At 42.4% G+C, this 27,353-nt stretch overlaps 1 protein-coding gene across 1 annotated transcript; it reads left to right on the top strand.

Annotated features, from left to right (window-relative positions):
- The first annotated feature begins 26 nt into the window (after positions 1 to 26).
- Positions 27 to 24,751, top strand: LOC124640336 (nuclear pore complex protein Nup133). Its single transcript, XM_047178051.1, has 21 exons — positions 27 to 216; positions 291 to 409; positions 531 to 742; positions 873 to 1,068; positions 1,425 to 1,540; positions 2,184 to 2,352; positions 2,690 to 2,809; positions 3,875 to 4,027; positions 4,609 to 4,762; positions 6,055 to 6,142; positions 6,214 to 6,574; positions 6,647 to 6,777; positions 6,929 to 7,059; positions 7,120 to 7,249; positions 7,942 to 8,101; positions 14,904 to 15,037; positions 22,593 to 22,829; positions 23,292 to 23,486; positions 23,626 to 23,736; positions 24,037 to 24,151; positions 24,390 to 24,751. The coding sequence occupies exons 1-21, from the start codon at positions 107 to 109 to the stop codon at positions 24,542 to 24,544; spliced, it is 3,297 nt and encodes a 1,098-aa protein (XP_047034007.1). The 5' UTR covers positions 27 to 106; the 3' UTR covers positions 24,545 to 24,751.
- The last annotated feature ends 2,602 nt before the right edge of the window (positions 24,752 to 27,353 follow it).

Below are 27,353 nucleotides of genomic sequence, written 5' to 3' on the forward strand. Positions count from 1 at the left end.
TGAAGTGGAACGCAGCATATTGATCTTTTTTTGTTTGACGTTTTGAATTAGTAATTTTGTGCTGTTTCAGTTAGTTTGCGTATAAATCATAATAGTATTATTCGAAATGGATTACAGCAGCACGGGTGCGATGAGAAGTCCGTTCTCGCCTCGAGTGAGGCAGTCTGTTACAGGGCGAAGGCCCATTGGGCTTTCGTCAGCTAAAAAGAACCAAAGGTATTTATAACCTATTCCACTCAATTTGAATTTAAAAATGTGCAAACAAATATTGATATGATGTATTTTTTCAGTAAATTTATGCAGCCTACGGGTGAACCAGCTGGAGATGTTGTGTACAAAACTCCATTAACGACAATAGAGACTTATGGGATGCCCCTCCCTGTGATGGTTACTGAAGCCCTAACATTTGGTAAGCACTAATGTAGTTATAAAATTTATCAACCATTTATAATTATCTTAAAGTACGTCACAATGAGTATCATTTGTATCATATCAATTGTGATGAAATAATGAACAAATTGTTATTATAGCGAGTGGTGAGGTGAGCGTGCGGCTGTCAGCATGCGGCTGGTGCTGGATAGTGTCGGGGCGGCGCATCATCTCGTGGCCGCGCACCTCCACCACGTCCAGCAACACGTCCCTGGCACCAGCCAGCACCATCGCCAGGGAACTGTCTCTGCCTCAGACAGATCTAGCACACAAGGCTGATCTAGTTGTACTATTCTATATGGAAGGCGCACAGGTAGGAAGTCACTTTAAAGCATATCTAAATATCAAGATAATTTATTTTTAGATAAGTGCCCACTCAAATGCTGTTTAGTTATAAACTAAAAGCAGAGTACATATCAGTAGTGAAATCATTTATGTGACAGATGCCATCCTGTATCGGAGTGTCCCCTGAGGGTACAGTCCGCTACTGGCCGTCGGTGGGTCAGGAGGGAGTGTACACAGACGTTTCATGTGAGTTGGCCGGCCAGGAGTGTGAGAAGTTGGGAGACTACACTCCTGAGGGCCTGGTGCTGGCCACCACTACGTGCACCGTAGTGCTGCTCAACCCCACTGTTGTTGGTGAGTAGCTATATTGACTATTGTAATGATGGTATTTTGTGATATTACTGTTTTTCCTTCAATAATTTTGCAATCATTAGGTTGTTCTATGAGTTTTTAATGGGTACAGAAAAAAAAAAGCTCACAGTTATAGTATAAGTTTAGCTTTCATTTATACAATTGTCTTTTAAAGCCATGTAAATAAAATAAATAAATAGTAGGATTGTTCTAGGTTATAAACTTTTGATTCATATAAATAAACAAGCTATTCAAAATAATTGGTCCTAGGCTTCTGATATGTTTACATAGTAGGTAATTACCTAATAAGTGTTGTACCTAAGCACATGAACATGCAATACATGTACACTATGTATCAGAGGGCCGCGCGACGGTGACGTGTCGCACGCTGCGGCCGCCCAGCGGCTGGCTCGGCGGCATCGGCCGCCGCGTCTCGCTGCTGTTCTTCGGCTCCATGCCCGCACACGCTGACACGGTGAGATCCATGTCTTAGCTAGACATTAACAGTTGTACCACAAAAACTTTTAAACATCTGTTGAACACTTGTCTCACAAAATGACAAATTATGACGTTGAAATGGGTCCATTTTGCAGCTACATTTTGTGTTCAACAGATTTTGTAGTAATTCTGTAAGTATTTCATATTACATGCTTCATTCACCCATCAACACTATCCAAGTCCATACATATTATATATATTATGGTAGGTGAGTCGACGTAACACTCAGTCGAACTTACCCTTAGTGACCTACTTACTGAGTTATTGCGAATGCGTGATAATTTTCCCACTGTTTAATAGGCTCGTCGCACGCACGCAATGAGTTGGATCGGATCGATTACATTGTCGCTCGGTATTACTGCTATGCCCTTTGCAGAGTTACGATTATAAAATACTAACTACTGTCCGCGGCTTCACGCGCGTCCCGGATGGTGACAAAAACTATGCTATGTCCTTTTCCCAGGTCTAAGCTATCTCCCCTCTAATTTTCGTCTAAACGGTTCTGCCATTTTTGAGTTATAAAATGTGTAACTAAGACGACTTTCTTTTGTATATTTATGTAGATTTCTTCTATATCTTTTTTGCTTGGACTATGCTTAAAGTGAGACATTTGTTTGTAGAAACTAGTGGGTGTGGTGGTGCTGCCGGGCGGCGGCGACGCGGAGAGCACGATCGCGCTGGTGTCCGGGGGCCCGGCGCTGCAGCTGTGGCGCGGCGCCGAGCTGCACGAGCACGCGCTGCGCCGCCCGCTCACCGACGCCGTGGCCAGGACGCATCTCGCCTCGCACGGTGATCACCTGTTACCCCTTAGAAATGCTAATTTCAAAATAAAGCCTTTATTTTTCAACCAGCTTCCGCCCGCGGTTTCGCCCGCGACGAGCTCGATTATATCGCGTTTCCAAGAGAACTCTTCAAAGGTCCGGGATGAAAAACTATCCTATGCTCTTTCTCAAGGTCAACGTACCAAATTTTATTAAAATCAGTTCAGTGGTTTAAACGTGAAAGCGTAGCAGACAGACTGACAGACAGAGTTACCTACTTTCGCATTTATAATAGTAGTAAGGACTATAGTAGGGATGTCACTTCATATTTGGGGGATGGAAAAATAATGTAGTTATGTTTCCAGGAGACCTGAATAGCTTGGAGATCATGGCGCTGGACGTGCAGCCGAGCGGCAACAACGGGCTGCTGCTGCTCATCGCCACCGTCAACGTCGCGCGCTCGCCCGAGATGCGATACGCTATCGGTATGTATGCACGAGTTTGGCACAGCTTACGACAAACAACGATACGCGTGGGTTGGGTAGAAACCAATACTTATACTTATGAGCCGATGACTGGAGTGGGGGACAAGTATTTTCCAAATAGTCAACTGGGGAGTTTGTTCTACCACTTCTTCTTCACAGCAAAAATACGTAGGAAGTGGTGATGGGCGGGGGGCTGTCTTTTGTAAAGGACAATGCTCATGGAGTATGAGAATAAAACCCAAGCCCGGCGCAAAAGAAAAGTAACTCAAATTATAGGTAATAATAAGTAATGAAATACTGCATAGGAGGCATCATCGAAATCAATGGCTATATGGGTGAAATTGCTATTTGATTTTTACAGGGGTAACATGAGCAGCTGGGGCTTATAGTTTAATTAAAGTGCTATCTGAAACAACAAACAAGTAATATGGCAAGTAATAAGCCTCTCCAAAAAGATAAATCAATACCGAAGTACAGCTCGGGACTTTGGGATGCGACGTAAACTTGTCCCAACTTAGGGTGGGCTAAGCATGTGGAACAGTTCGCGCATCCCGCAACATTTTTGGATCATGTCGTGTTAGAAATAGAGAATCGATGGCTTTTAAGCGTATCTAATTATTAAAATGAAAAGTACATTCATATCGTGCTTTAGTTCTATCATCCTATTATCTTGTAAAAGTAGGTAGAATAGTCGAGAAGTTGCCATAAACATGTTATTATGTACACTCTTAAACCACAACTGTATCGGTTCACTGTTCCTTTTACTAATTCATTATGTTACCTCTAAAATCTCGAGTAGCAATGTGGCGCAGATGTTAATATTCGAATAGCAATTTCACACATATAGCCACTGATTTCGATGATGCCCCCTATGTTATATTTAATAACTCATTTTTACGTATATTTTGAGTAACATTTCTTTTGCGCCGGGCTTGGGTTTTATTCTCATACTTCATGAGCATTGTCCTTTAAACTGCTGATTTTCGGTCTACTTTGAATAAATGACTTTTTATATTTGAGAACTGTACTTCCGAGGGATATGAGTAAAGCAAGTACGTCCTGCAGCGCACGTGAGCGTGGAGGACGTGTCCGCTCCGCGCGTGTCGTGGCTGGTGCAGGCGCGGGGCTGGGCGGGCGACGCGGACGAGCCGCCGCGCTTCCTGCCGCTGCCAAGACACGCGCTGCTCTACACCAGGAACTACATCGCCATACTCTCCAGTCAGTATACCATACACTATACCTCATTCGTTACAATACCTTAATATTTAAAATAGCTCCCGCCCGAGGCTTCCCCAGCTTGGTGTGTTGATAAAAATCAGCCTATGTTAATTTCAACCAAATCGGTCCAGGTGTTTTTGCGTAAAAGAATAAGAAAGAAAAGAAATAGTAGAATGTATTTTTATTGAGAATACTTAAGAGAATATATGAATACATAGAGGAGTACATAAAAAACAAAGAAGAAAGAAGGGTTATGTTATAACTAATTAAGAGTTGTGGGCATTCCCACAGGGAAAGAAAGAGAAACAACATATGGAAAACTTCATCCATCCTTCATACGTATTTATGATCTTTATTTACTGCGAAAAAAATGTGCATTCCAGGAATTAATCTGTATGTTTCCCCAAATCCTTAGATTTTTCTTGATTTTTTGGGGTACTGTACGTACATATAGTAGGCCGGATTGGAAACATTTTCTTAAGTAACAAATGTAATATAGCGGGTCAGATTTGAAACATCTCCTTTAAAGTGACAAATTGAAGTATAATGTGAAGTTAGAAAGATGTCGTTATGGTGTGCAGCGACGGTGTCGAACGACAAGGTGGAGTACATCGACGTGTCGGGCGAGGGCGACGCGGTGCTGGGCGCGGCGCTGTGCGGGCCCACGCCGCTGCTGTTCAGCCGCAAGCACGGCGTGCTGGCGCTGGCGCAGCCGCCGCAAGCGCAGCCCACGCCGTCAGTAACTAACTATATTGCTAGCTATTTATCCCCTACAGTCCTAATTCCTGATGAAATTAAATTATTACCTCTTCATAAATCTAAGAAAACCTTACAAAAAATTCTAATTGAGAAATGTTTCTATAGTTCGGCCATTCAGAGAATGCGATTTTTTTATACAGCATTGATGAGTTTTAAAATTACTCATTTACATGTTTAATTCTAATTTTACTTATTACTAAACCATATTTATACGTACTTCTCACCACAGACAGAACTCTTACCACAGTGCACTATTTTATTTTTAAGATCTACATTTTATATTTGCCTATGTTTTACAAATATTTAATACTTTGACTTTGACTAATTTATTTCTAGCATATTACTCAGCGCATCTTAAACGACACTACGTTAAGCTGGCAATCTCATATTGGGAGTGTTAGCCAGAAGGTAACAGGTTTGCTGCGCTACTTTTATCGGTTAAAAAACCTTCTCCCGTTCAACGTGAAAGCGATGCTTGTGCGAACCTTGATCTTTCCCATAATTGATTATGGTGATGTTTGCTTCTATGACCTGAATGCAGATCTGCTCAATAAACTTGACCGGCTTCTCAACAATTGCATTCGATTCGTTTTTAATCTCCGCAAGTACGATCATGTGTCTGCTTATCGAGACCAGCTTAGATGGCTGCCAATTAGGCAAAGACGTGAGATGAGAGCATTAACTACTCTATTTTCCATTCTTCATACTCCTTTTTCACCTCCTTATTTATCATGCCACTTCCAGTTTTTGTGTTCTCAACATGACAGAAATTTGCGTTCCTCCAACAACCGTCTACTCCAATGCCCCTCACATCGCACAGATTTCCTTCATTCCTCTTTTTTTGTCCAATCTATTATTTTATGGAACAAGTTGCCCTCGGAAATTAGGATGATTAATAGCCGATTGACTTTCAAATTGAAGCTTCGTGAGTATCTTCACCAGAGTTTGCAGAATTGACACAACTGTGCATTTGATTTTGTGTTATTTATATATGTATTAAAGTTTATTTAATATTATATATATATGTGTATGTATAATAAGTCTATGTACGTTTATATATTTTCGATTTGTCTCATATACATATTTAGTGCACCTGCCATGAAATTTCTCCTCCACCTAAAGGTTGACTGGTAGAGAACGCCTAAGGCGTTAAGTCCGCCTTTGTACATTGTTTTTTTGTAAAATGTGTGCAAAAAGTATAATAAATAAATAAATAAATAAATAAATAAATACTTATTCAGTTTAAAAATATATTTTGTGTTGTATAGATCCATGTGCGAGAGTCCGCTGGGCTCGCCGTGTCCGTCTGACATGTACGACGGCAACTTGTCGCTCTACGAGATAGATCCGCATGAGGTGAGTGTTGATACTTTAACGAGGAATACTCGCGCGTGACGATATGGTAGTAACTAGTATGTGTGGTGCAGGTGAGCCTGGTGACGCAGGACGCGTGCGGCAAGCTGAAGACGGCGTTCCTGTTCCACGTGCGGCGCGAGACGGCCGCGTGCCGCGCCGCGCTGGCGGAGCTGTTCCCCGCGGGCGACGAGCGCGACGTGGACGCTCCGCTGGACCGCGCGGCGCGCCGCATCGCCGCCGCGCTGCTGGACGACGCGCCGGCCGGCGACCCGCGCTGGCGCCGGCGCGGGCCCGCCACCGACATCTGCCTCGGCAGCTCGGCGGCGCTGCAGCTGGACCGCCAGCTGCGCGACAAGCAGCGCGCCTTCTCGCTCTTCTGCGACTTCCTGCGCGCCGTCGGGCTGTGGCAGCGCCTCGGACTCGTCACTAACGGTACTTGATACTACAATATTATACTTACAATGAAGCTTTGTTTGTGTGGTATAACATATGTATCACACACAGAGTCGGGCGGCGGTGTGGTGAGCACGGAGAGCGCGCTGGGCGGGCTGGCGGAGCAGCTGGCCACCGCCATCACGCTGCGCAAGCTGCAGCAGGGGCCCGACGCGCAGCTCATCGACGCTGCCATATATCAGGTAATGCATTCAATTCACGTCACATTACTTTGCTGTTCTGAAGTTTAATATGTACGATGTAAAAATGTACACGTGATAGCGTATGCGCAAGGTCATTGCCAAATCTTTGCCTCCAGAGAAATATTGTGATTAGTATTGAACTTGTGTGCAGGTGGTGTGCGGCAGCCGCGCGGAGCTGGAGGAGGAGCCGGAGGTGGAGGAGGCGCTGGCGTCGGGCGCGCTGGCGCCGGCCGACGTGTGCTACCGCCGCGTGTCGCGCGTGTGCCGCGTGCTGCGCGCGCTGTGCGCGGCCCCCGCGCCGCCCGCCGCCCGCGCCGCCGCCGCGCACGCCGCCGCCGCGGCGCGCGTGCTGGCGGCGCTGCTGCGCGCGCGGCACGCGGCGCGTGCGCACTGGCCGCCCGCGCCGCCCGCACTGGGCTCGCGCACGCTGCTGTCCTGTCTCTCCGAGTTCCACACGCGCGCCGTCACACAGGTACCCTCACTCACTCACTCACTCACTGATGCAAAGCACTACCGTCTTGAGTGTGCGCGGCAAACGCGGCTGAAGCGCCTTTGAGCATCGACAAACACCGACAACGCACGGCTCGGGCCGCAGCACACTCGGGCGAGGCTGCGCGTGCGTTTACCTCGGATAAGGCACATCTTTACCGGCTGAGGATTTGCTTCGCGAGACTGCTCGCTCTAACTAATAGCATCTGTTCAATAAAAATTGTGATGATATAATATTTTAGAAGTAATAAAACGTAACGTAAAAAAAAGTCGTGGTGGCCTAGTGGGTAAAGGACCAATCTCTCAAGTATGAGGGCGCGGGTTCGATCCCAGGTCAGGCAAGTACCAATGCAACTTTTCTAAGTCTGTATGTACTTTCTAAGTATATCTTAGACACCATTGGCTGTGTTTCGGATGGCACGTTAAACTGTAGGTCCCGGCTGTCATTGAACATCCTTGGCAGTCGTTACGGGTAGTCAGAAGCCAGTAAGTCTGACACCAGTCTAACCAAGGGGTATCGGGTTGCCCGGGTAACTGGGTTGAGGAGGTCAGATAGGCAGTCGCTTCTTGTAAAGCACTGGTACTCAGCTGAATCCGGTTAGACTGGAAGCCGACCCCAACATGATTGGGAAAAAGGCTCGGAGGAAAAAGAAGTAATAAAACGTACAATACCAGGCGGCACACGATTGCCCGGAGCCGGCGCTGCGTGCGCAGGTGTACGAGACGGCGGCCGACCTGGCGGACCTCATCCTCGCGGACGCCGAGCTGCTCAACGCCTCCTCGCACACACAGCATCTGTACGAGCGCATCCGCAGGGACACCATACAGCCTTACGGTAATTACCGCTACTATTACTTCTACTTTAACCATCATAATATGTTCCATTGTCTACTACACCTATAAATAATATAAATTGCAAACATAAGAAGTTGATTATTGCTACTTTAGGAGATGAGTAAAATACTAGAAATTTCTGTCGACTGATTTATTCAGACCGGCGGCGCCCTATTTTTAACCCCCGACGCAAAAACGACGGGGTGTTATAAGTTTGACATGTCTGTGTGTGTGTGTGTGTGTGTGTGTGTGTATGTGGCATCGTAGCTCCCAAACGGATGATCCGATTGTAATGCGGTTTTTTTTGTTTAAAAGGTATGTCAGTCGGGAGTGTTCTTAGCTATGGTTGGTGGAAATCGGTTCAGGTCTTCAAGGTCATCAGCTCGTTTGCTAGATGTGATAGGAATGTTACACGATCAGTTTACTTGCAAGTATATGTGGGATCTGAAATTTGAAACACTAATGTCTTTTGGAACCACTGAGCTGGTCTGCTGTTAGGGCACGAAGGTAGGAGACGTAACCCTGAACTGCCTTTTAGTAAACCCATCGAGTTTGGGCTCGTTGAATTTGTCTTGACAAGTTCTCTTCATGATTCTGATTGACGAGAACCTGATGCTGGAAATGGGATGTGGCGGATGAAATCCTGAAATGCCGGAATGAAACGGATAAACCGATTTATATTTTTGCTGAAAATCTAGAATATCCAAATGTTTCTCAATCTGTGCAATTCTCCCAGAGCCAGTTTGTCATGAGGATTGATAAACAGCTTCCTTTGGCCGAGATCGCATATAGCGACCCCATCTTAAGATAAAATAAATTAAATGAAAGAAGGAAAAATTATGGAGCTCCTTTAAAAAGCATGAAATAAAATTAAATTATAAATTTAAAAAAAACCCCGACCCAAAAAAGTACGCAATAATTATGACAAAAGGTTAAAAACGCTAAACCCTATAAAAAGCAAAAAATAACTTTTAACACTACGTAAACTAAATTTTGACGTGTCGGGGGACCGCTTTTTACCTTCATAAATAGCAGCGTTTTACCTGAAATAAAACGCATATTAAATACTTACCTTATTTGAAGCTTACTAGTTTGAGATAGGCACCTACGTGTTTTCCGCTTTTATCTCTGTCCTTTTCTACCCCATATCTTGCATCTCTCTCGCACACCGACCAGTTTCACTCCCCACCAGGCAGGAGGCGACGAGTGTTCTCGGCGGCCACAGTTCGTCATTGAGTCGAAAACACCAGGCAGAAATTAAAATGTAAGCTTCAAATAAGGTAAGTATTTAATATGCGTTTTATTTCAGGTAAAACGCTGCTATTAAATTCTTGACCGTTATTTGAAGCTTACTAGTTTGAGACGTGTTTGTTATCGCCTGGTGGAAGTGGACGCCAATGTGAGCAAAAGCACAATGAAATTGTGTATGTAAATAGGTACTTAGGTACACGAGTAATCACATGTAAGTATGTGTATTGCGTCCTGGAATACTAATGTAATCAAAGTTAACTGGTACTGGTACTCAGCTACATCCTGTTAGACTGGAAGCCGACCCCAACATAGTTGGGAAAGGGGCTCGAAGGATGAGTAATAAAAATTAAAAGAGAGATGCAAGAACAAAAGCAAAAATTGATTTCATTTTCTAATAGTAATTAACAAAAACATTGCGATACTTCTTAATAACAATAGTAACAAAAATATAGACATTAATCAGCTGGATTAATTAAATAATCGAGATAACTTGCTACTTCTATTTAGTGGGTATCTTTCCCTTCTGTAAAAATGGGCAAATGTATTGCCTGATCGCCAATTACCCTTTGCTAATATATCGTCCAAAGGTATATTGTCAACACAGATTTTGACGCTACCGCCGAGTGGAAGCTTCCTGGGGTTGTAGTTATTCCTGTCTCTTTTAACAATGTCTTAATCCACCCGCATCATCGTTCGGGTGCCTGCCTTTGGTTGGCCTCTAACGGATATAAATAAATTTAAGGAATTAGCCGATGTCCGTCTATCTTCTAACAAGGCTTTAGTCTTTCTGACCCAATACACTGGACTTAGATTTATATTTTCCTGATTATCCATCAAACAACAACCCGACTGCCTATGACTAGAACTGTCGGTCTTAGAGCCAAAGACTGGCCATAAGATTAAATTATCTTTGTTGTTTTTGAAATGTTCTGGGTCTATTGCAAGCAAGGAAAGATCATGGACTCGCCTTTCCGAAACAAGCTAGCAAAAGAAAGAGCAGCAGTGTGCCTGGAAGTTGCAAATGGATTATTCTCGTCTACGTTTACTGCACTTAAGTAGGTTACCAATTGGTCAATATTCCAGATACGACGGCTTCCCGGGGAACAGGTTTGCTCAGCGCTATTGATTTTAAAATGTGTCCGACTAGAACGTGTGAACCTAGCTCTAGAGTGGTTTCTGCATTGCATAGTGTAGCTATAACTGACTTGTGTAATAAAATAGTATTGTATGCTAGTTTATTTACTATGTGTAAGTCCGCTAAAAATTGGGTAAGTATAGGTCCAAATAGGGATTCAAGGATTCATAGGATCCAATTTCATACTTTTCGCCCCAATTTAACCATCGACTCCAAGCTGATTGATAAGTGTTGCGTGTGGATTGAAGAAGACTTCAGTCGGAGAGACTCCTTGTCCCTCCCCCCCCCATTTCCTTGACCTTGGCAGGGGGTATCCCCGTTGCTGTGTCTATCGGTTTCTGCTCGAGGTTCATCAGTGTGTAGGGTACTGCTAATGATCGGGACTTCAAATCTGCTCGCCAAAATACCTGGTGCCACCGAAGGAACTACTATGAGATTAACTCCCGTTCCTGAATTGAGATGACTGAGGACCTACGGTATAAGGTAAGGTGGCGGTAATACCCATGCTAGCGGGTAAGTCAAAACTTGAGAAAAATGCATCGTGGAACCCCGCTTTCGGGTCCTTCAGATCTAGGGGCACGTAGTACACAACTATGTGTCCCTGGGCTCGCTTCGAGGCAAATAGGTCCACTGCTGATACAAGATGCCACTCCGGTGGAGGTTTGTGTCGGGAGAGATGGTCTGCCTGACTGTTGAATAGGGCTGGTATATGATTCACGACGTGATAGATTTGATACAGCTCAAGATAACTGAATACTCTGTACGTCAAGTTCGGTAGGCTCCTTGATCGGGTGCCACCTTGATTTCTTAGATATGACACCACAGTCCCATTTCTGCATTGAAAAATGGCTGTTGATCTCTTTAGCAACTTGCCGTGATTTTCCAGTTAATACTGCAAGCATCTCTTTCAGATCGCAGTGAAAGCCTTTTTCTCTCTCGTTCCATGAACCCATTACGGGAGTTCCGTTCAGTTGTGCCCCCATCCTACATCGGAGGCGTCCGTGGTTATAAGGTGACAGGGAAGTGGCGAATGAATATCCAAGGTTTGGTGGCAGCTGACCAGCCACCACTTTAGATCTGCTAAGGTATCTGCTGGTAGGTTCAACATTGCTATACTCCATTCACCGAGCCGTGAGCCCACAATGTAACCAAAGAATGACACTTTTTCAAAATGGTGGGTATAACCCGACCGATGACAAAAACGTCACATTTTTATGTAAAATGTTCTTAGTATCTGTGGTCTTCAATTAAGTAGGGTTCTATGTATGACAGTCAAGACTTCTAGGTTCATTTTAAATGTAAACGATTTACTACATATTTCATTAAAATTAAGAAAATAATTTACGGCATTTATTATACATATTTGATTTCAATTAAGTTTGAAAAGATTGCATAAGTTCCACAGACATCGTTCTAAAATATCATTTCTAATGTTGTCAGTATATTACTTTCGTAGTTATTTTTATAAAATATGATCATTACTTCAATCGTGACTTATAAGAACCCTTTTTATGGTTTGTTCACCGTTTGGCTCACGGTTCCATGAATAGGGTAGGTATAGATTGCTGTTCAACACTGCATTGAGGAAAGTGAGGAGAGCCCGGTAATGCAGTCTGCCGTATGGAACAACGAAAACTTGCGAAGTTTAAAAGTCCTATCAAGCTATGCAGGTCTTCTAAGTTTGTCGTGCTGTTTGTCACGTAGTGCGTTTTGTCATTATCTTGTTGATAATGCTTGCGATTTATTCACTTGCCATCCAAAACATGGTGCAAATGATCCCAAAGTAGGCAAATATATCTTGGTGAGCCACCAGAAAATCGAGATACACAATTATAAGTAACCCTTGAGTTTTCAAAGTTTGAGCCACCCAAATTGGTCACTGTGGCGAAGGTCTTGGGTGCCGTGCTTAAGCCAAATGGTAGGCACGTAATCTGAAGCAGTCTTCTTCTGTATACTAGTCGAAGAACATATCTGTGACCTTCGGCTACCGGAAGGTAGAAGTAAGCCTGGGCGAGATCCACTTGCACAGCCATTCGTCTTTCTGAAGAAACTCTAGCACCCGAAAAACATTTATTAAACTGAAGGGTTCCGTAATTATGAACTTGTTGAGAACCTTGAGATTGAGTATTGGACGGTTCTTTCCGTCGCCTTTTGGGCACAAGAAACATATTGGAAAGAAAGCTGGCAGAATTTGCAGCTATCAATAGAACTTTTTGTTTTATCATTTGGGATATGACGACATCCATCTCTTTGGACTCTCTGGTCAAATCTGGCATTATCTATCAAAGGTGGCTTTTGGCCAATGGTATGCGATACCCAGTTATTATTTTTAACAAGAAAGGCGGAGCTCCCATTTCTTTCCATTGGTCTTGATATAATGTTAGGCAACCCGCCTGGAAAGTCATAACTTACGTGCCTTGTTGGACGCATCAAAGTCCGCCTGCGGTCCTGGACGCTTTCTGTTTCCTCTGTTGGACATGGTTCCTATTGTAATTTACTCGTGATATCCCAAGGGAGCTTTTAGAGTTTTGCGTCACACGCCATTCAGCGTGAGTGTGATTACCATTTCCCTTCGAGGGAAGGTTATAATGGCGACTCTTCGAAAGTCGATCCAAAAAGCCACCCTGCGAGGGTAGATTGCAATGATGGTACGACCCGCAACATGCATGATTGGTACCCTGCGAGGGTCCGTGATAATGAGCCGACCCCTGCGGGGGATGGCTAGTATACTTACTGGTCCCTGCTTTGTAATGATGCTGCTACTCGCAACATGCAAGATTGGTACCCTGCGCGGGTCCGTGATAATGAACCGACCCCTGCGGGGGGTGGCTAGTATACTTACTGGTCCCTGCTTTGTAATGATGCTGCGACTCGCAAAATGCAAGATTGGTACCCTGCGCGGGTCCGTGATAATGAACCGACCCCTGCGGGGGGTGGCTAGTATACTTACTGGCAGTCCTAGGCGGAGCGTACCAAGTCTTTCAAGGCCGAAAACCATCACACGCCGTGATAATGAGCCGACCCCTACGGGGGGTGGCTAACAGACTTACTGGCAGTCCGAGGGGAGCGTACCAAGTCTTTCAAGGCCAAAAACCATCACACGCCGTGATAATGAGCCGACCCCCATGGGGGGTGGCTAACAGACTTACTGGCAGTCCGAGGGGAGCGTACCAAGTCTTTCAAGGCCGAAAAGCTTTCTTGACACCACCAGCCCTCTTCAAGTGCGGTAGTGACCAGTCCGAACTAAGGAGATGCTGGTTGGACCGCACCTCACACCATTCTATTTTGTCAAAAAGTTGAACGCCTTGCAGGATTGAACTAGGGCCACAGGTGCCTTAGGAACTTCGGGCTTGCTTTCTTTTCCATAGTCACGTGCACGGGCTGTGGTAGCTTTATTATTTACCGCATCCGTATTTGCTTTGTAAGTCACTCATTCTGAAAACAAATTACTGAAAAAAAAAGTACACGGAAGAAACTCGTGACAAAAAAAGGGGTAGATGTACAAAATATTAACACTTGATTTCGCAAAATCGAATATCGAACGGTAAAACCGTTAACAAATTGTATAAAATATTATAAACTCACCTGTGTTCTGCGAGAGCACTGAGTTTATTTTTCAACGAAATACTACAGCGGTTGGTTAGACCAACCTTCTCGGGCGGAAAACAAGACGCCAATGACGAACTGTGGCCGCCGAGAACACTCGTCGCCTCCTGCCTGGTGGGGAGTGAAACTGGTCGGTGTGCGAGAGAGATGCAAGATATGGGGTAGAAAAGGACAGAGATAAAAGCGGAAAACACGTAGGTGCCTATCTCAAACTAGTAAGCTTCAAATAACGGTCAAGAATTTAATACTTACATAAATCAAATGATACCTACCTAATTACAACATTCGTTAAAAAAAAAAACACGTATCTAAAGTAATGAATTAGAGCGGTCCCCCGACACGAAAAAATTTAGTTTACGTAGTGTTAAAAGTTATTTTTTGCTTTTTATAGGGTTTAGCGTTTTTAACCTTTTGTCATAATTATTGCGTACTTTTTTGGGTCGGGGTTTTTTTTTATCTGCACGATTGCGGCAGCGAAAATCTGCTTTTGAAATTTCAAAATTTTGAATTTGACGTTTAATCCTAATTGCATTTTTCTTCATGAGTATTGAAGATTGCAAGTCAAAAAGGTTGTATGCGTTTCATGTCGCTACACTACCAAAACAAAATTAGTTGTAAACCACTTTTGATCCCACTTGACTTTCATAATGATCCAGCCATCCTTTACAGCTGCACATTACAGTCTGAAATAAATTGGTGATTCTAAAGTTACCTGCCTGGCTGTGCTTTTAATTTTTTGGTGTTAACTTTAGACTTTTCGAACAAGTTTGAATATCGGTTATATTTATTCGTGTAAAATTGGTGTCGGCAGTGGACGAGGGTCAGCGTGAGCGCGCGGCGGCGCTGGCGGAGAAGTTCAAGGACTTCGAGCTGCTCATCGAGATGTGTGTCGACAGCGACGACATCGACAAACTGTTCGCCTACATCGATAAATATTCTAATGAGGTGAGATTGTACTTTATGATTGTAGGTTTATGTAAAAGAAGTTCTGGTTAGTTTGCGTTACTAATTTTTATATTGCTATAATTTTGCGACAAACTTTCGGATTTGATCAAAAGTTTCGTATATATTTCTTACGTTTTTGCACTTTAGTTATTTCGGATAGTAATTGGAGTATTTAATTTCTTGTATGCCGCTAATAAGAGAACATTAGAAAATCATTTGTCTCGCGTGGATCCGCGCACCGCATACAAGAGGTCAATAGTGTTGGGGTGCTTGATAAAGTAAACTCCTTTGTCGTATATGTAAACTATTTATTACAGTACAGCGTTTGTGTAGCAGAGGGTACTAAGTTATCGAGACAACTGACAAGTGACGACTGAGCTTTTTCTCAGCATTTCCCGCCTTAAATAACCTTGTCGATGACAGTTGGTATTCTGTACAAAAAAGATTTAAAGCGGGAAACGAGTAACTACCACAAAAGTGTTGCCAGTTACAAAAATATAAAAGCATATTGTGACGTTATTAATAAATCATTTTACAAGAACTATTTGTAAATTTAAAATAATATTTATAAATTTAGCCTAACAACTCGGCCATCCGACTAACATTAACGAGACCTCTCGTTATGTAAAGATATGCAATGAAAAGTAAGTAATTATAAAATAGTAATATTTGACATAACTAGATATGTCCGATAGCCAAGTTTACATCAAAGATAAGAATAAGGTTTACATAGTCTATATCGACAAGCAAATATTATAAAGTAGCTCGTGGATACATAATCAAATATGTTATGAAATAGTTACTTAGTACATTATTCACGAAATCTGATCAAACATGAATATATAGTTCCAACTTGATGTGAAATGTGATATAAACATTATTAAAGTTTACAATTGTGAATTAATAAAGTACTTCAGCCTCTTGAAAAGAGATACTATCATAATTAATTAATTTTTACATTTTTATATTAGAAATAAATATAATCATCTATAACACCGTGTTGTATAATCTACTTTTACTTATAATATTATAATTCTCTGGGAATTTAACAATCAAGCATTCACATTATGTTCCTGATCTAAAAGCTTTTGACCAACAGGGGCCATGACACTGCCACCTTTGACATGGTCGCGTGTTAATACCACATAGTACTTATAATTTGCCTTTTAATAATTGAACATGACTTTACATGATCTTCTCGTGAGAACATACAGGAGGTGACCATGACGCTATCGCTCCCTGCATGACCACACGGTGACCAAGATCTTAATAATCTCCAAGGGCGCGAGGCCGGCCATGACTTTGCCCAGGGACTGTCCATGACATTGCCAATCCCTGCCTTAGAGTGTAATAAATGATGCCTTGGTTTGATAGTATTTTAATTATCAATAGGAACCTTTTCATTTAACTTGACAAAAGGCTAGACTTGTGAGACTTACATTATTCGTTACATTGGACTTCGTCATCCTCATCGGTTGAGGACATGTCATCATAAGCACTACCGAAACTTAACCATGGAAACAGCTTGTCTAGTGCTACAATAGCTTCATAAGTTTTCCCTTTCTTTGTTAACGGGGTGTCTTCAATGACAAACCTATCGTTTGGGAGGATTTTCTTAATTCTATAGGGCCCGCGACATTTAGCTTCTAGTTTTCTGGATTGGCCATCTTGACTAGGAACATTCCTAAGAACCCTAACTAGGTCACCAACTACAAAATTATTTCCCTTTTTCCTATGTAAATCATAACGTGCCTTATCTTTGTCTTGTTGTACCTCTATCAAGGTCTTTGCAGTTTCACGTAAACTTTCTAAATTACTAACGTCGGCCCCTACATCTTCTATGATCTCGTTTAGGTTTCCTACAGAGGGGTGGGTAGCTCTATAGCCAAAGAGAAGTTCTGTAGGAGTTTTCTTTGTCGTGGAGTGTATGGTGGTATTTATTCCTAATTGAATGTCTGGTAAGTATTCGTCCCAGTTTCCCTTAGGTTTTTCGTGGGACATGGAGCCCAATGCGGCAAGGATGGTACGGTTATACCGCTCCACCTGGCCGTTAGCTCGGGGTGTAGCTACGGCATTAAATATATGTTTTATACCAAGCGATTTAACAAAGTCCTGAAATTTCTTTCCCGTAAAACTCGTACCCTGGTCAGTTATAAGTCGCGTTGGTGTACCGAAGTAGCTTATGTGTTCTTTAAGCACACGTATACTTGTCGTAGACTTCGTATTACGGACCGGTGTTATGTTAATGTATTTCGTGAAAGAGTCAATAATGACAAGTATATAGCAGTTACCTCTTTTGCTACGATTGAATGGGCCTAGATGATCCGCGTGGATAGTGTGAAACGGTATTTCAGTTTTTGGTATGGGATGAAGGAAGCCAGCTTTGCTTCCCGACGGGACTTTATGATGGGCACATTCAAGACATGCATTAACATATTTTTTTGTGAATTTACGTATTTTTGGGAACCAAAAGGTAGCCTTAATCCGTTCTAGCGTTTTTTCGAAGCCAAAGTGTCCGACTTCATCGTGATTCGCCCTGAGAATTTGCCAACGCACACCCTTTGGCACCACCCACCTAAGCACGCCTGGTTCAATGATACGATACAACTTATCATTTTTGATTTTATAATTCTTAATGATGTCTGCAGCGTTTTGGGATTGCGGATCAGTTAACACGTTTTTAATACGTTTAGTCTCATCATCGTTGTCTTGTACCGTTGCGATCCAGTCTTGGGAACCTACGTTTAGCACGTCTAACACACGCGTTTCACAGTCATTGTCGGGAATGGGACATCTACTAAGGGCATCAGCGTGTGCCATTCTTTCACCAGGTCTGTATTCAATGGAACAGTCATATTCTTGGAATTGAATCCACCATCTCGCTATTCGGGGTATTAAGTCCCGTTTCGTTAGGGTTGTACGCAAAGAGTTACAATCAGTCAAAATGGTGAATTTAATCCCAAGCAAATAGACGCGGAATTTATTTAGCGATGCTATTACAGCCAATGTTTCAAGTTCATACGAATGGAGCTTTTGCTCATCCGTGGTTGTCTGACGGCTGTAATAAGCAACTGGATGGAATACACCAGTTTCTCCCTTTTGCATTAGAATGCCGGCTATGCCTATTTTGCTGGCATCAGTATGCAGTTGGGTTTCTGCTCGAGGGTCGTACAAAGCAAGGATTGGCCTTTGGACCAAATTTTGCTTCAAGGTCTCAAAGGAATTCTGTTCGGTCAATGGTCTCGCTATTGTTGCGAATCCCTTGACAAATCTCCTGAAGAAACTAGCCAAACCAATAAAACGGCGCACGTCATGTTGGTTCTGGGGTACGGAAAATTTTGAAACCGCATCAGTTTTTAAGGACCCCGGCCTAATCCCATCCGCACTGACTTCGAATCCCAAATATTCTATCTTATCGAAGCAGAATTTGCATTTCTCAAGTTTTAGAGTAAGCCCACTGCTTTTGAGAAGTAATAGAACCTCCTCAAGTAATTTTAGGCAATCTTCAAAAGAGCGTCCTGGGATCAAAACATCATCCATATATATAAGCACATGTTTGTTTCTAACCTTGGCTAACACTTTATTTATTGCCCTTTGGAATACGGAGGGAGCGTTTACCAGTCCGAACGGCATACGGTTGTATTCGTATTGGCCGTCGGGCGTAATAAAGGCAGTTCTTTCTCGGGATTCTTCAGCTATGGGAATTTGGTAATACCCTGATGCTAAATCGAGAGTAATAAACATGGTATTACCAGCCAAGAGATCCAATTGATCTTCTATGCGGGGGAGTGGAAAATGTTCCTTAACGGTCTTTCTGTTTAAAGCCCTATAATCAACACATAGGCGTTTTTCGCCAGATTTCTTTTGCACGAGGACTATAGGGCTTGCATACGGCGAAGAAGATTCCCGGATGATGCCACTCTCTAACATTTCTTGAATCATAGATTGTACTAGTTGTCTATCAGAATATGACAGGCGATAGGGCCGGTAGACCACGGGCTCAGAATCTTTTAACTTAATTTCCATCTCTACACTAGTTGTATAGCCCAGTTCATGCAAATTAGATGAGAAACATTTGCGATATTTCTCCAACAATTTCACAAGTTCAAATTTCTGCTGTTGTGTTATGTTGCCGCATTTTAAAGCTTCGTCAGTTAATTGTATGTCCAAAATATTATAAGTGTTTGGTACGTCTAGAGTGCTCGCTACCCGAGCTCGTGTCACTAATGTATCTATAGGCATATTTATGTCTTTGTCACATATGTTTTGTATTATTAATGTCCCTAATCCTAGACTTAAGTCATATTCACCGGGAAGAAGAAAATATTCATAACCTGGGCGTCCTCTAATTGTCCCGTGTACGTAAATCCTGCCGCAAAAAATTGTATCTGACTTTACCTTTATAGCATTAGTGGTGTGTGGTTTTAGATTATTAGACTGAAAGGTCAGTAATATCAACTTGGAGTCATCGTGAACTTGGCAGCGCTTAACAATTATATCTGTATTAGTTTTTGTTATTTGTATCTGTGGACGTTCAGTGTACGTGTGTCCTAGTAATACCGGGTCATTAATCATATCGTCAGTCACAATCAAAATCTCAACATTTTCTTCAATTATGTCCTGTACATCTATATCAACGAACGCACGTCCTACTGGCCGGTAGGGAATATTACCTAATCCCCTCAAAATAGGCAGGGACTCAGTTTTCCATTGAATTCCTAGACTTATCGCGTCAGTCAGTCTAATAAGGGTACATTCGCTTCCAAGATCAATATGAGACAAAAGTGTTTTGCCATTAATTCTAATTGGAATTTTGTACTTAGCATTTATATTATCAGTCGAATGTACTTCCATTACAGACTGGGACTCTACATTGGCTTTATGAGCTTGGTTCGTTTTATTAGGGCAGTTATCTGCTAAATGACCTCTCAAATTGCAATTATTGCATCTAATTGTAGGTTTAGAACAACGGAAAAATGGATGACCAGTCTCGTTACAATTATAACATTTTAAACTTTGTGGCTTAGGCCTTTTATCATTATCCGATTTTTGAGCAGGTTTCTTTTCCTGTCGATCTGTATTTTTATTTTTAGGATCGTTACCAATCGGTTGATTAATTTTTACACTTTTAAAGAACTTAAGCAACTGTTCGGGTTCAGAGAATTGCGCCCCTTGAGCACCTAGGCGAACACCCCTATCGTCTATGCCGTATATTATGCAGTCGACTGCATCCTTACCATAGATTTTGCAACGGTTTAGCAGATTAATTTTAGTATAAAAATATTCCTCAAGAGATTCGCCAAACTTAGCTCTCTTATTCAACATTTGAGTAAGTGTCTCCGCATAGTTAGTTTGTGAAGGAAAAGACTCCGTTAACCTTAATTTCCATTCAGACCAGGAATGTAGCAGAGAGGGGAGACCCTGATACCAGGTTTTAGCAACGCCGCAGAGCTTGGGCATTGCATAATGGACTATTTGTTTATCAGACCATCCATAAATCTGAGCGCATTCTTCAACCTTATGTATCCAGGTCTCCACAGTCTGCTCACGGCACATTGGGTCGAAATCAGGTACAACATTTAAGACAGGGAATTTATCTACGTCAGTGGTATTTTTACTTGCTATAACGTTTAAAAGTTTTTCAACTATATCTAGATTACTTAAATTAGCACTTCTCTTCCTACGAGGCGACCTTTCCTCCGAACTTGACAGCGATGATTGACTTTGTACTCTACGTCTTTTAGATAAGCCTTTATGAGTAGTTCTTGAATTCTCTCCTACCTCGTGCACTGAAGGGCTCCGGAGCTGTCGTTGCTCACAAGATCGCTTACTCGCCCGCTTACTTCTCCTCGACCGTCGTTCACGTGACCTGCTACGACGCACGGCTGGAGTTCTGGACCTCGGCTGCGTCCTAGCATTCCTTTCCTGCTGCGAACTGTTTCTGTCCACATGCCTGGATTTTTGCCTGTGCTTCGGCATTATTCCCAATTGTATTGCCTGAAACTTACGATTGTGTGTATTAGATACTTCATAATTAACTTTACTAACTTACATCTGTAGGCGTATTTTGCATGACTTTTGGTATGTTCATGTGCGAGTATAACCTCCAGGGAGTAGCCCTGGCAAGGTTATGTGCATGTGTATGTGCGTACATGTGAGTATAACCTCCAGGGAGTAGCCCTGGCAAGGTTATGTGCATGTGTATGTGCGTACATGTGAGTATAACCTCCAGGGAGTAGCCCTGGCAAGGTTATGTGCATGTGTATGTGCGTACATGTGAGTATAACCTCCAGGGAGTAGCCCTGGCAAGGTTACGTGCATGTGTATGAGCGTACATGTGAGTATAACCTCCAGGGAGTAGCCCTGGCAAGGTTATGTGCATGTGTATGTGCGTACATGTGAGTATAACCTCCAGGGAGTAGCCCTGGCAAGGTTATGTGCATGTGTATGTGCGTACATGTGAGTATAACCTCCAGGGAGTAGCCCTGGCAAGGTTACGTGCATGTGTATGAGCGTACATGTGAGTATAACCTCCAGGGAGTAGCCCTGGCAAGGTTATGTGCATGTGTATGTGCGTACATGTGAGTATAACCTCCAGGGAGTAGCCCTGGCAAGGTTATGTGCATGTGTATGTGCGTACATGTGAGTATAACCTCCAGGGAGTAGCCCTGGCAAGGTTATGTGCATGTGTATGTGCGTACATGTAAGTCTTGATAACACTGTCGTGATAAAACGGAACGAACAAACCAATGAAACTCTGTTTACACTTGCATTTCATGAACATAAAATTATTTATAATACAACTACACTAGTTTAAACGATAATCTAGTTAGCTGTACAATGGGCAAAATCCTTCTTCACATTGCCAGTAGGTAGGCAGATTAGAAAAAAAACAAAAGTTTTACTTACGTTTTCACTTCTGTGGACGTGGTAAGTAGAACTTTTAGTTCTACTTTTATCCTGGCTTCTGATATGTTGGGGTGCTTGATAAAGTAAACTCCTTTGTCGTATATGTAAACTATTTATTACAGTACAGCGTTTGTGTAGCAGAGGGTACTAAGTTATCGAGACAACTGACAAGTGACGACTGAGCTTTTTCTCAGCATTTCCCGCCTTAAATAACCTTGTCGATGACAGTTGGTATTCTGTACAAAAAAGATTTAAAGCGGGAAACGAGTAACTACCACAAAAGTGTTGCCAGTTACAAAAATATAAAAGCATATTGTGACGTTATTAATAAATCATTTTACAAGAACTATTTGTAAATTTAAAATAATATTTATAAATTTAGCCTAACAATAGTTAGGAGTTCTTTTTATAATTGACTAGCTTCTGCCAGCGGTTTCACTCGCATCTCGTGGGAACTACTTCCCGTACCGGGATAAAAAGTAGCCTATAGCCTTCGTCGATAAATGGGCTATCTAACAATGAAAGAAATTTTTAAATCGGACCAGTAGTTCTTGAGATTAGCGCGTTAAACAAACAAACTCTTCAGCTTTATAATATTAGTATAGAAATGACATATATTCGTCAGTAACATTTGTATTGATTACAGGGCATAGCAGAGATAACATTCGCGCGGCTGGCGGAGGGCGGCGGCGGCCGCAGCGCGCTGCTGCTGCGGCGCGTGGGCGCGCGGCTGGCGGCGCCGCTGCGCGCGTGGCTGCAGGCGGCGCCGGCTCGTACTGCCCTGCTGGCGCTGCATCTGCTCAGCACGCAGCACCTGGCCGGAGCTGCCGACGCGCTGCTCGTGCTCGCCAATGAGGAGGTCGACAGCGTCAACAGGCTCACGGTATTCAATACTGTTTTGAATCTAAGTCACGTGACTATTTCTTTTTGTATTTTTGACAACAAACCCTTTTATTTAACATCCATATTAAGAAGATGGATATGTAAAATCCAGTTTGCCATTTTAGGAAGCCTCCATATTAAATTTATAACGACTTTGCTTAGCTAGTCATGTATTGTTATCAAAACTCAGAGCGTGGGTTTTCAACCTAATTGAAAAGCGGGATATGAGACAAAATTAAGATTGCAAGATTTTTTTACATACATAGTTACAAGTAAAATTAATAATATATGAGTGCTAATAAAAAATCTGCACAGGAACTAAGTTTATTTATTTATACTTTTTGCACATTGTACAACGACAAACTTAACGCCTTAGGCATTCTCTGCCAGTTTACCCTAGGGTGGTGGTGAAATAGAAGTGATATGATACGTTATAAGCATAATGTAATAATGTTTGTGTCAGACGACGGCGTCGCTGGCCAAGCTGTGCCTGCAGGCGGACGCGGCGGGCGGCGGCGCGGAGAGCGGCGCGTGGCGGCGCCTGGAGTCGCGCCTGGCGCTGGCGGCGCAGCACCGCGCGCTGCCGCGCCCGCTGCGCCTGCACCACGGCCTCGACGCCGGCGACTCGCCCGTGCTGCCGCCAGACCAACTCGTGCAGGTACAGTCGTTACATTCTATACTAGAGGGCTGTGGGAGAAATAAACAGAACACGTGATTACACAAACACTAGATCGCTCGAAACGCCAAAACTACTCGTTTAAACTTGCTTATACAGTAACATTGTGTATTGTTGGCAGATGTACATAGAGTCGGAGAGCTCTGGGCTGACGGAGTACGACTACAAGAAGGCGCTGGACCTCACGGACTACGTACACGACATGGAACGCAGGGACGACCTGCGCCTCAGGGTATGTAGTACTCTAAAACATGGAGTGGGGGAACAAATAAAGTTATTGTATCCGCCCTTATAGGGATTCTTCGAAATTTCTTGTAATACCAAAATCGTCAGCAGATGTCTCAAAGATCCTAAAAGCCTCGGTAGTTGACTCGTAACTAATCGTTTTGGTCAAGCCACGATACGTATTTGAACTAGAAGACACCTGGCCTACCTGCATTATGGCATCTCCGCTCGTCTTTCCATACTCCGTGGGTATTAGGCATGCAAACTGCTTGTATAAGCAAAGATGTTTATCCTCCCCGTGTGTCAGGTGTGGTGCGCGTGCATCCGGCGTGACGACTGGTCGTCGTGCCGCGTGGACTCGCCGGCTGACGAGCTGCACACCAAGATGTTCTTCCGACTCATCGACCTCGTGCACGTCATGGGTAAGCATACCTCATACTGTTATCTTCTCAAGATTTTCTAATTATCTCAAAAGCACAATTACACAGATAATAACCCTCGACGATATTTCGAGTTATCAAAAAGTTTGATGAAGTTTACTTTTTGTTGCAAAAGAAATAAGAACACGTGCTTTTTGAAAAAAAAAATGCCATTACTGAATAGTTAGTTATAACTATCGCACATGAAATACTTTCATATGGAACATTAATTGTACTCTAGGCGGGGACCTGGAGCTCCTTCTCCCGCCGGTGGAGGACATCCTGACGGCGCCGGAGCTGGCGGAGCTGGTGTCCGACCCTCGCTTCCACTTCATCATCAAGTACGGCTACGAGTGCGTCGACACCACCAGGAACCACGACATGACAGACGAGTAAACACCACACTGATGATGTATCACTCTCTATGGGTGTCAAAAGTGAGAATTTTAATATTAAGGTTATATGGGATGCTGGTTTAATCTTTATGTAATTAATATAAATAACCTCAAAGTTATGACATCAAAATATTATTAATTTTTATGAACTACTAGATTTTCCCCGCGGTTTCACCCGCGTCCCGTAGCCGGATGGTGACAAAAACTATCCTGAAACCTTCTCCTGGGTCTAAGTTACCTCCCCTCTAATTTTCAACCAAATCGGTCAAGCCGTTTTCATGTTATGTCGTGACAACGGAAAGCGGGTTTCATGTTTATATATGTAGATTATAAGATTATTTATTTGATATTTCTTGATTATAATTATTTTTTGTGGTTAAATCAGCACCCACTATACATTTAAATAAGTACAGTTACGAGTAAAGAAGACTTTGTAGTTCTTACTTTTCAAACATTTAACATTAATCTTAGAAATAACTAGTTTGAGCTTGTACCGTAACTCACGTAAAACTAGTAATGTGTAGCGTCGCTTAGTGGCAGTGATAGACTTAGCATCGATCCTCTAACTTGTAATAATGATGTAGCAAGGCTTGTGAAACTAAGGGCCTATGCACACCACGTTTTTTAAACGCGGCGTCGACGCGCGTTTGTAGCGATACAGACGCGATACGCTCGCAAGTCAGGACTGCTCATAGACATAATATTAGTAAACAGGACTGCGCATATAAACCCAAAAAACGAGCCGAGTGAAACAGTTAGTACGGAGGCTGTCTGTCCCTTTCTAATAGGGTGACTATGAGATTAAGCTATGTGAGACAAATCCGAATTTGCTAAGATTATTAAACACAGATTAGTATTGAAGTTTTAACTTACGCAGTTTGTGACCTTAAGATACTAATAAAGGCTTTTAATAATTAGCGGAAATTAGCAGTATAAAAGCAGGAAGATTCGAAGTGAAGACTGTTTTTTTTTGTATTTCTACTTCATATATAGACTGCTGAGCCATTTATGTCGCCTTTCTTCATTTTTTGGGAAGCTATAACAATAGTACAACAGTTTTAAAATCCATCACCCATATTTTGACTCGTTACAAGAATTCATGGGCACCCTAGTTGTTTGGTTTACGAAAATGTTATTATTAGCTAACCTGTGGAACGATATATTGCAACCACCATAGGATTCACTTTTGCAAGTAGAAACGCAACACTTTTTCACCATTTTAATAGTTTAAATTGATTTAATACAAAAAAATATAAACAACATTTTAAATGCTGATTACGCGCCAAGAATGTTCAGGGTTACCGCTAGAAAATAAAAAAAAGCAAAATAAAAATTTATGTTGTTTATGTTTTAAGAATAAATACGAATAAATTAATGCGATTGTTAGTAATTTGTTGACTTACAATTGTTAAAATAAGATAAAAATATAAGTGATTCAATTGTTTTTGGGAAGACAAAACTTTTGATCACAACATTTTTTTATGCTGGCAAGGTGTTAGAAAGAGACAAACAGCCTCCGTTCGAACTATCCCTCTCGGCTCGGATTTGCCTCTGTGTATTATGCAACCAATTTTGTACCTTATTGCGTTAGAATAGAGTTCATTTTCGTTAATATATATTTTGAGCGTGCGCAATCTTGTTTAGTAATATTATATCTATGGGACTGCTCTGCAGGAAAAAAACGCGCCGGCGACGCGTGTTCCCAAAACGCGCGTCGCCGGCGCGTTTAGAAAACGTGGTGTGCCTAGGCCCTAATGGCTTGTTTGTTTGCTGTTTGAGCCAAATATACGAGTTTGTAGGTTTTAAATAACTTTAATATTAGTAGTGTCATCTTTCGCTATTCCGTGATTAACTCCAAGATATTATTCTAAATAGTGTTACTGTTAGAGTGGGCAGGTTATTTACTTGAAAAGAACCTGACTCAAGCAAAAGTGTTCACAATACAAATATAGATTTTATTCCAGAATAATGATGTTTTTGTGTGAGAATTTAGAAAACTTATCACTTTAATTCATTGCCTTAATGCCAACCGTTTAGACTTTACTCGAAGCATTCAAATATAGTGAGTACCGCAAATAGTAGGAGATGAAAATAATATAATGTTAGTCATTAAGTTAGTTGTTAAGTATTAGTACCGCCAACTGCTTGTCGATGGTAATGATACCAGAGGCCCGATTCTGCGTTCCCGAAGTTAATAATGTGAACATTTTATAATAATTGAATCCCAATAACAGTTTTAACCTTAGGCATTCTGTTACTAATATAAGACCAATCGTATTTCAATAACATTTCATTGGTTTGCCATTTGGTCTATCTATATGATAGTCTGCTCTAAAATCATATTGCAATCGTAAAGTATTTGCGGACAATATGCTTCATTATTGAATCACAAAAAAGGAGAAAAACATTTATTTAAAAGAAAAAATATCGGAATGCCACATACGCTTCAATCGTAATTGAGTCATGATTGAATCTTAGTTGGATGTCAATAGTATGTCGCTTAAGTAAAATTAGCAGAATCAAGCCCCAGTACAAGTAGAGCTGGTCTCGTGTGACACTTTCCTAGCGAGTGAGTGCTTGTTACAATGGTCGCGTTACCAGCGTCAGGCAGTGGGCAGTACTTGGCGAGATAATTCCGCTGCGGCTGAGTTACCGATACCTCTTCCACTGACACTCTTGTCGCGCCCCCCGCGTAGCGTGACTGTTCCTACTACAAGGTAATTGCCACATTGATAAAGAGTCAACCATATGGTTGACATGACTGGTACCTACTCTGGTGCTGATACCTATCAGCATCCTGGTAAGTACTT

Source organism: Helicoverpa zea, chromosome 20, assembly GCF_022581195.2.
Source record: "Helicoverpa zea isolate HzStark_Cry1AcR chromosome 20, ilHelZeax1.1, whole genome shotgun sequence".
Taxonomy (NCBI): Eukaryota; Metazoa; Arthropoda; class Insecta; order Lepidoptera; family Noctuidae; genus Helicoverpa; species Helicoverpa zea.